At 45.4% G+C, this 10,366-nt stretch overlaps 1 protein-coding gene across 2 annotated transcripts; it reads right to left on the bottom strand.

Moving 5' to 3' along the window:
• Positions 1-350: 350 nt before the first annotated feature.
• On the bottom strand, positions 351-5,504 carry LOC125546242 (PH, RCC1 and FYVE domains-containing protein 1-like). 2 transcript variants are annotated; one of them, XM_048710433.2, is made up of 6 exons: positions 5,155-5,504; positions 2,327-4,349; positions 2,095-2,241; positions 1,349-1,760; positions 1,225-1,238; positions 351-888 (listed from the first exon to the last, which is right to left on the bottom strand). In XM_048710433.2, exons 2-6 carry the CDS (start codon positions 4,247-4,249, stop codon positions 754-756), a joined length of 2,631 nt encoding a protein of 876 aa, XP_048566390.1. In that variant the 5' UTR covers positions 4,250-4,349; positions 5,155-5,504; the 3' UTR covers positions 351-753. The 2 variants fall into 2 exon arrangements, with proteins under 2 accessions (XP_048566390.1, XP_048566389.1); XM_048710432.2 differs by having other exon boundaries at positions 1,225-1,760; positions 5,155-5,502.
• Between the last annotated feature and the right edge of the window lie 4,862 nt (positions 5,505-10,366).

The following is a 10,366-nucleotide window of genomic DNA, read 5'->3' as shown; positions in this document are numbered from 1 at the left end:
ATCAAATCTTGGTATAAGCAAAAATAATAATAATAATAATAATAATAATAATAATAATAATAATAATAATAATAATAATAATAATAATAATAATAATAATAATAGGAATGTTAACTAAAGATCCCCAAAAAATGATAGAAGGCATTATTAGCTAAAATGTCGACTTTTCTATTTATCTTCGTAAACATTTTGTCCCTGATTAAATTCACGCATGATGCCACTTTACCTGATACTAACCCTTTCCACATGATTCATGGCCAGAATTTTGGTAGATGCCAGAGAAATGGTGGTATCAGAATTGTTGCACCACAACATGCATCAACATGATATCACAACTGTATCAGACAATATTGCACCACAACATCATCATCATCATGTATATTAGCTCTGCTCGACGCCACGTCAGCACGTACAAACAGTTGCAAATGGAGAAACTTCTGCAGATGACGACTGAAGAATTTCTGCGGATTTTACAACATGAATTAGCTACAGAATTGGGGAAAGAGGAGTGGTTCCAGGCTCTGATGAACACATCCTCTTTCCCACACTAATAATTGTCACCTCTATATTTACATTACATCAGGGCAGCGCTACAAAGCCCCTGCATGCCTCTGCCTGCTTGCCTGCTTGCCTCAACGGATGAACTGATCGCGAAACAAGAAAACGATTCATCGGAGTTACAGGAGCAAAACTGAGGCCTTCCCGGAAGCTCATGCGATATCCGATGATTGCCGGGGCAGAGCAGGTCGGTCCTCAAGTCACCGAGCTGACCGGGTCGACGCGGCCGACGACACCCGCTCGGAGCTCCTCACGCCATACCGCTCGTAGACCTTGTCGTGGTTCTCGTTCCACCAGCTCTCCGCTTGATGCTCGCCGAACCGTCTTCGGCTGGATAGGAATTCAAAAAAAAAAGGAGGTGAGGAGCAGGCAAAATTAGAGGACCTGAATATGTCATGGTTCTCAATGAGATCCTGCCACGAGCTTTGTGCCTTTAGCAGAGTAGGTTGGCAGCAACTGCAGTGCTGATTAACCGACCGAGTTAGTTGTGTGACAAAAACACTGGACACGTGTGGTGATTAGACAACTGAATCAGGAACGAACAAACAGCCTTCTATTCTCAGAGTGAATTGTTATAACCTACCATGTCATATTTATTAATGAATGAAACAAGACAGGGCATGACAGTAGTATTTAGGAGAGAAGCCGAGAAGAATATCAAATTACCTGAAGCGTACCCTCTTGAGATCCCGAGTCCCATCAAGAAGCGTCGTCAGTGTTATGTATACACCTTGTTCATACTGTTCAATCCATTCGGCCTTAACTTCGGGACTGGACAGTGACAACGTACCTCGAGATCTGTAACCATCCTCGCCATTTTGGAGGGACATAGTATCCATGCTAGCACTATCAGCCGCTCTGCGGCTTGAGGCGAATAATTCATCACTACTGCTGTGCGCTCTTCGATTCGAAAGTGCGCCGTCATGGGGGCTTGAAACCCTGTGTCTGTGAGCACTCACTTCATTGTTTTCATTAACACCCGGCGATCTCTGCTGACCTGAGATTCCATTTGGGTGCAAGGATCGTCCAGTGTTCAGGCTAGGCACGTTCAATGCATTGATAGACTCATTCCGTGACTGGTGAACTGAATCCAAATCCATGCTAGAGTAAATGGAAGCATGAGACTCGATTCCATTTGGGAACTGTGACTGCTTTGCATCGTTGCCATCATCTGGAGGCAGTCTTTCAGCCATGTCCTTGAGCTACAAAAGCCACGGAAAAAGGCAGATTCAATAATAAGTAGAGAACAGATTTCAGAAACAGAGCCAATGGAAGTAGTACTAACTATACAAAAGTTTATATTGTATCACTAGTTTTTAAGATTAAATGGGTATAATCTGACAACACTAAAACAATTGTTCTTTCAATGTTAAAGATATGTCTTCTCTTTCAATGTCGAAGCTCCACCACAGCACCATTAACATGTTTATCTCTTGTCAACCTTAACAACCGACGAATTTATAAGCATGGGATACTGCAGTTACATAACAGTTAATTACTGAATCATGTGTTTTTAAGGTGCTCAGGCAATATTACCTGTGCTGTTAGGGCTTTTATGACTTCCTTAGCAGCTTTGGACTTCGCAGACTCCTCTGCAACCAGAGTCATGGCCTCTTGTACTTTCTTAGCAGACTTCTGTAGCTCAAGTTCTTGAGCCTCACACCGGTGCCTCAGACTGTCGACCTAACAAGATGCATAAATTAGGATTCTGTTAACTAACAGACTAAAAACCAAGCCTACATACTGACATATGAATATTATGAGATACCTGTCCGCGGAGTCTTTCAACTTCCTGATTTAACATCTCGTTCTTTTTCGTAAGATTATCAGTAGCACTTTTCGCAATAGAAAGGCCATGAGTTGTCGGAACTGGTGTGGTAGAACGTGGCGGACTAGGCTTACGAGAGAAAGGGGAGACAGCCCTGGAAGTATTTACCGATCGAACTGCTGGTGTGCGAGTTGGTCTTGGAACTGGTCTGTTCAGATCAGGCCCACCAGATAAAGCAATATCCCTCAACTGAAGAAGTGAACTCATTTGAGGAGACCGAAGAAATGAAAGAGCGTCTGTTTTCTTCCCTTGTTTTGCTGCCTTGCTATCCAAACTTCTAATCATATCCAAATTACTAGGGATAATTGCTTTAGCTAATTTAGTACTATCAGAATTGCTTTCACCTGAGTAGCGAGGCACGGTATCTTTCCTCTTATTAATTGCACTGGAGTCAATGGCATTGTTCAGTTTCAGAAAACAAGAATCACAAACACGGTAAGGCTTTCCAGGATTGGGAGCCAACGCTGCCCTCAACACCTTTCGCGAAGTGCACGCATTGCAATGGACATGTCCGCAATTATGGCAGTTATGCCTCTTCCGGGTAAACCCAAATGGTTGCCTACATGAGGTGCATTGCGACTGCTCCGCTCCTGGCATCAACTTATGTTGGCATATGGCCGCTGTGAAGTTCGCACCACAGGAAATGTGCCGAACAGCTCTGTCTCGTAAGGCTTCAACCAGCGTAGGTATTTTCCTGTCGTCTATATCTCCATGGCCCAACCTTCCATTGGCTCCTTTTCCCCATGTAAAAACTTCACTCTTAACTGTTAAAACCGCAACATGGTAGGAACCACAAGCAACTTGAACAACCTGTTCACCCATAATCTCTTCGACTAAACATGGGAGCTTACCATCTGAGCGAGGATTTCCAAGCTGGCCATAAACAGTATTACCCATGCTCCAAACCTGTCCAGATGTTGTCAGACCCACAGTAAGGCCATGGCCGCATGCTATCCTGTGAAAATCGTAATCAATGAGTGAAGCCACACATGTCGGCTTAACTCGTGGTTCCTTGTCACCATGACCAAGTCGATGTTTGTCGCCATCTCCCCATGTGAAGAGCTTTCCAGAAGATAAACTTGAACTAGACTGAGTCACTATAACTTCTACAACAGCTGCAGTGTGCCACACACCACAGGCGACAGCAATTGTTCTCAGCCCCGATAAAGACTCGACCTCCCTCGGACATGAAATACTTTCTCGGTTTCCATGGCCTAAAACTCCAAAAGTACCATCACCAAAGGTAAATAACTGGCCACTTGTTGTAATCAAGGCTGTATGCCAGGTTCCACAAGAAACATAAGCAACTTGCAGACCGTCCAGTGCTCCTGAAATCCTTTTAGGAATCCAGTGGCTTATGTCAGTACCATGGCCCAAAAGCCCAATGTTGTGTGTTCCATCTCCCCAGGTATACAGTTCCCCAGCTGTTGTCACAGCACAGGTATGGAACTCCCCACAAGCAACGAAATCCACGTTGGAAACCGCTAATGAATTGACAAGGCTGGGGCGAGCATAATCTTCTCGTGATCCATGACCAAGCCGTCCTCCAGACTCTTCACCCCATGTGAAGACTTCCCCATTCTTGGTGACCAAAGCAGCATGCTTGACCCCGCAGTCCACATGATACACATCAAGAACTAAATGGGACTCCAAAGGCTTCGGTAGCAGGACATCCTGCCTCACAGCCGACTTGATTACCGCATCAGAACCAGCCCTGGCAGAGCTTTCACAGATAACTTCACCCCACACATACACGTCGCCTGACGATTCATAGTCATCTTGCGCGGAACCGTGGCTCGATGTGCTGGGGGCACTTGAAGTGCTTACTCTGATGACATCTGAAGCAGCCACCTTGGTGGGCATTTGTCACATCTGAAATCCGATCCCAAATGAAGTCTGGTTCTAAGAACAGTACCAACAAATACAGTCTCCTCCTAATAAGATTGGCCAAACGTTGAACGACCTGCACGGATATTTTAACAAAAGTGAGGTGACAAAAATCTCATTGCACGGATATTTTAACAGAATTATAGGAAGAAATAGAAGCAAAAAATTCGGATGCTACGGCGACAATGGGCAGGGTCATTGGGAGCAAAACAACGGCACCAAACAACGGCAGGTTTATTGTGAAGGCGATGCAGGTTACAGGTACAGAGTTAGCCCACCATGGGAGCAGGACCTAGGTTTGCAGTGCCAGGTGTAGCCTGCAAACCTAGAATTGTAATGGCGTGCGTCGCATCTAGTTGCTTGTGATCTAACCTGTGCAGCCCTATGATTATGAAGCGATGCAATCGGCTAGTTCAGGTTCGTGCTTCCTAAATGTGTAAAAGTGCACACTCCTAAGCTGATAGAGTGCATCGAAATGCATGGAGTGGCATAGTCGCATCACAACACCACCGGTCCAACCCTACACAAATCCACTAGTCAGTCTCCACCCAAAATGAATCAGCATAGCATCAGCAACACGCATGAATCAAGCTCCCCTGAGAGCCGCCGCCATGACCAGCCAGCCTGCATCTCCAATTTCCAGTGGGGAGAAGCACGCCGCGTTCCCCTGCAGAACCAGTCAATCCCCACCAACCCAACCAGCGCCGCCGCAACTACTCCCCCGCCGCGTTCCGCGGAGGAAACCACCGGCTTCCGTCCATCCCACGGCGATAGCAACCGCCGCGAGCGGGAGGAGCCCCCCTGCTCTCGCCAAGCCATTTCGGCGCCCGACACATCCCCCCGGAGCACGCCAGAGAGAAAGATGAGATTTTTCGCCGTACCTGACGGGGCGCAGGAACCGGGACCGCCGCGGAACCCTAGAGAGCTCGCTCCTCCTCCTCCTCTTCCGAGATCCGGGCGAACTGGGGGCGAGGACGGCGCGGCCGGGTCGCGGGCGGCGGCGGCGGGACGGGCGGGCGTCCGGGCACCGGGAGCCCCGGCCTTGCTTCTCGAGGAGGAGGAGGCGGCGGTGGACCGGCGGGCGGCGGCCGGAGGAAGGGGGAGAGGAGGAGAGACCGGAGGCGGCTGCGCGGCGGCTTCTTCTCTCTCTCTCTCGCTGGTCTTGCACGCACGCACGCACGCGAGGAACGGGGCCGCTTTGCTTCCAGCGTTGCCTTGCTCTGCTTGCCCTTTTCTTTCACCATTTTTTTCTCCATTTTGTTGTTACTAATTGAGGTTGAAACAAATGCACCGTTATTTGACTTTGACTATTACCAGCGTTAGTGGTTGAGTGCTGATGGAAGGTTCTGAAAAAAAAAACAAGCTATATTAAGAAAACTTCTCATCTATTCGTCTTCGATCACGGCAGTCATAAATAATAAAAATTATATCCAGATCTGTAGACCACAAACACTGAAGCAAGCCGAATGCGCGCCGCCGCCATCGCCCACCCCCTCAGATAATTACTTTTCTTTCCCATTGTTTACCGTTCCCTTGCTCTGCTTACCATTGTTCTTCCTCCTTTCTTTCCCGTTTTTTCTGCTTTGTTAATTTATTTTTTGCGAAACATAGTATCAGACACGCGCACGCTCGTACACGCAGGCACACCCTACCCCCTATGAGCACCTTTTGGTAGGTTTTGGAAAACAATGCATCGTTACTTACTTTGACTATTAACAGAGTTAGCGGTTAAGTGCAGACAAAAGGTTCTGACAAAAACAAGCTACTAACCACTGTTACATCTACGATAATCTCCCGCGTCACGGGGATTGACACTATGTAATCACATTTTTTTCCCTGTAATATTTCGGTCAAATTTTGAACTCTTTCGATCGATATTCGATCTCGGCTCCCTTTCATATACATAACCTCTAAGCTAAAATTACACCAACCTTGGTGAGATTGCATAATTATTCTGCTAAAAGAAACATGAGATTGCATAATTGCAAATAATAGTATGAATTAAGCTTAGGAGTGTACAAGGTGACCACGGGTTTGACAAAATCTGAACAATCAAGAACTAGCAGAGTCGATATTCTTTAGGCCTTTATTTAGACATCGATGACGCCGACGGCGACAGTGATGGAAACTGGTTTGAAGAAGAAAAAGACACAAAGTGCCGACCAAACTTAAACAAAAGTCATATCTTCCTCAAAAGAGAAACAACGCCATTTCTTTACTAAGTGGCAATTTTTGGACCTCACCCTCCAGTATCCAACAACTGATGTACCTTTCATTGTGGGCCTCGACGCCTAACGTTTGTTGGTATGTCATGATGTATGCTTACAATTCTTGAAATTCTAAATGAGCATCTTTTTGTGTAGTCCTATATTGGTGGCTTGCAACAAAAATAATTATCGGGCAACACGGTCTGAATCGAGGCTCTACAGAATCAATTTGAAGTAATTTAGGACAAGCATATCACTTTAGACGACTGGCTTGTAATTGAATGGTTAGGAAGATGATTGTATCCTAACTTGCAAGGGACCATACCTCGGGGTTTGACGTATCTACGCATCCTTAAGGCTGAATACTTTTCTCAATAGGAAAATGGCATTCATGTTGATGGCGATTTACATGTGGTGATTTTATCAATCTTAAGACTTTGCAACATATATCTTGGGCACACCCGGCATGAGCAGCACGTCATGGTGGTGTATGTCTATATCGTATTCCGTTCTTGCCAAGCTATAGTGCACCTTAGTAAAACTCGTGCTGAAAAGGATACACTAGCAGTTTTGAATTAACCGTGACGGACAAAATGCACTCCATCCGGTTCAAATTATAAGATGTCCCAACTTTTTTCTGAACCGAATTTATATAGACGTGTTTTAGTGTGTTTGTTCACTCATTTTAATATGTGTAGTATATAATGAAATATCCAAAACTTGTTATAATTGAAACAGAGGTGATAGTATGTAATAATGTCAAGTGACTTGTTCCCTGCAAAAAAAAAACAAAAAAAAAATTCACATGACCTGTTCACTGGCTGGAGATTTGTCGTCTCCGACCGAGCCAAATCACCGAAGAAGAAAACGTCGTGACATGATTGCCTTTACGTGGGGCTGCTTCAGCTCAGGCCCGCGGTCAGTCTCATGTACATTGGGGGCCCATCTGCAGTTCACAGTATTACACTTCAGTTCATTGTATTACACTCGAGCTGTATAAGAGCGTTTTTGACACTAGTGTAATGTAAAAAAACGTTCTTATATTTTGAGACAGAGGGAGTACTACGTACAATTCTTAAAAAAAAACTTACATACTACTCGTCCTTTCAAAAAATGAAATTTACCACTCCTCCTGATCCATATTAGTGATGTATCTAGCACTAAAACACATTTAAATACTTCAGTTTTAGAGACAAACAATATGGATCGAAGAAAGTACTACTTGTGCATTATTATCACTGTGAGAGACATTTCGTCTTTGCTAATCGGGTGGCATTTTTTTTCGAGTATCAGCCATTGAGCATCCGACAGCGTACTGGCGTAGCTTTCGTGGCGGGGCTCGAAATGTGTATTTCTATACAGAATTCATGATAATTTTTTTTGAACAAATAATGAATAGTCTGTCACGTGACTCGTTCTCTTGTAGGCCGAGCTAATCTTGTCGGCCCTGAGACTGAGCCAAAACTCACTCACGCCCAGGAAGAAAAAACGTCTGCTTGCGCTGCATGCTGTCAGCCAGAGGCCACAGTGATCGAACGCACAGCTAAATTACACGGTGGGTTCTCGTTTTTACTACTGTTATCATAAACTTTCATTTATCTACTGTTAAGTGGAGTTTGAGCGCTTCTCGTACCACTACCTCGCAAAAAAATAAAATAAAGGTGCTCCTCGTACTAGTAGATAGATTATACTACTAGTACTAAGATTAAGGAGCACTGAGCGAGCAGACACGATCATCAGGAGCTCCTTTTCATCACTCGATGCCAGTAATCAAACGCGCCGTGTTCCCTCGTTTACAGGCAGCGGATCCCTCAGGATCATTGCAAAATTTCAAGCCTCACGTCTCCCTAAAAAGTATAAATCAAGGCTCATCTCTAATTAAAATAAATAAATTGTGCACGCCTGTTAAATCAGTCCTTTCTTTCCCTCAACGTTTAGCTATCTTTTTTTTTGGATTAGTTTGGATTGCTTACCACATATGCTACGTGGTAACGCTTAGCTATCTCTTGCATTCCATTTCAACATCAGAAAATTAATTTGCAGTGAAAAACAGACTAACTTTGCAAGGAGAAAAAGAACTACTCATAGCAGAAATGAAGCTTTCGGCAAAAACAACTAGTGTTCGATTTTGTTTTGTTTTGTTTTATCTGGAGTGATTGCTGAGCAAGACGGCGAAGCTCACATGCATCATGCATGCATGATGAGGGAACACGGCATGGCTTGCAAGGTAAAGGAACAAATGACTCAATTTTCCCTGCAAGGTTAGATATGGATCGTCTCAGGTAATTAGTTTTTCCTAACACCTTTTGCACATTCTTTTTACATGTGGGTTCCTTCAGATTTTTAATTGCCCTTATTTTCTCAGGGTCAATCTCTACACCATGTTTTTGAATTATAAAACCCGGTGGCTCTATACATGTGATGATTTCGTCAATCTTAAGACTGCCGCACTCGGCATGAGCGTCATGTCATGGTGGTGTATGGCTATACTGTACTCCCTCCTCGCCAAAGCCATAGTGCATCTTAGCAAAAACTCGTATATCAAGGAAGAGTTCAGGGTGGTTGTTGAAAAGGATATACTAGCAGTTTTGAATTAACCGCGACAGGTAAGTTGCACTCCTACGGTTCGAATTAAAAGATGTTATAACTTTTTTCTGATTTATATAGACGTGTTTTAATGTGTCTGGAGCTAATTTGTCATCTCCAACAGAGCCAAACCCCCAACGAAGAAAACGCCGTGACCCGGGGCTGCTTCAGCTCAGGCCCGCAGTCAGTCTCATGTTCGTTGGGGGCCCATCTGCAGGCAGCAGAACAGTGCAGTTCATAGTGTTGCACTCAGCTGTCAGGGTGATATACACAACTAAATTACTACTTGTGCATTATTTTCATTGTGAGACTTGGTCGACGAAAAGAAGAGGTTCCAGTTGGATGCAGTTGAGAGACACTTCGTCGTTGCTAATCAGGTGGCATTTTTTTTTCTTTCTTTCGATATATATCAGCCACTGAGTATCCAACAGCTAGCGTAGCGTACTGGTGTAGCTTTCGTGGTGGGGCTCCGATAACTAACATTCTTGCGCCTGAAATATATATTTCTATATCTAATCCATGAATTTTCTGAACAAATAACAAATAATTTGTCACCTGACTCGTTCTCTTGTAGCCTGAGCTAATCTTGTCGTCTGTGACTGAGCCAAAACTCACGGCCACCCAAGAAAACGTCGTGGCTCGTGACATCCGGGCCTTTCTGCGGGGCCGCCATCCGGGCCCGTGTCCAGTCTCACGCGAGTAAGGGCCCACCCGCTAGCAGTGGCTAGCTATCCGTTAGGGCAACTTCAATGTGGCGATCTCAACGAAAGCACGTTTTGTCCGTTTTTAATCCGTTTGAATTGGCCGAGTGCACAACTTTGTTCACTTTTGCGCTTGGGGTCAGCCGATGCATTCAACGGGTGGCCGACGCATTTTCTATGTGTTCAATAATAGTAATATTGAAAACACACGGCCGAAATAAACATAATTATACATTAAAAAGCCGGTCAACCGCTGGCTAAAGTCCACTTAAGCATTAAAATTGAATATAGAAAAAAAATAAAAAACACGACCCCGCGCGCTGCCTTAGGCCTGGCCCTTGCCATTGCCGTCGTCGTCGCCGGTGATGAAGGCTAGCGGCGGCCTCACCCACGGGAACGCGCTCTCCCATGTTGCTAGCGCCGCCTGCTCCTCCTCTCGCTCCCACTAGTTCAGGCGCTCGTCGTCGGCCCGCTCCTTCGCCAGCCAATGCTGCTTCCAGCGCTCGAGGTGGGCCTCCTCCTCCTCCGGCGTCGCGTCCATGTGGACTCGTGGAGGACGCCGGTCCCCAAGTAGGTCTCCTCGGGCCAAGAGGGCGACG

This window comes from Triticum urartu, chromosome 3A, assembly GCF_056163025.1.
Source record: "Triticum urartu cultivar PI428250 chromosome 3A, HENAU_Tu73, whole genome shotgun sequence".
NCBI lineage: Eukaryota > Viridiplantae > Streptophyta > Magnoliopsida > Poales > Poaceae > Triticum > Triticum urartu.
This window is presented reverse-complemented; position numbering and strand designations above follow the sequence as displayed.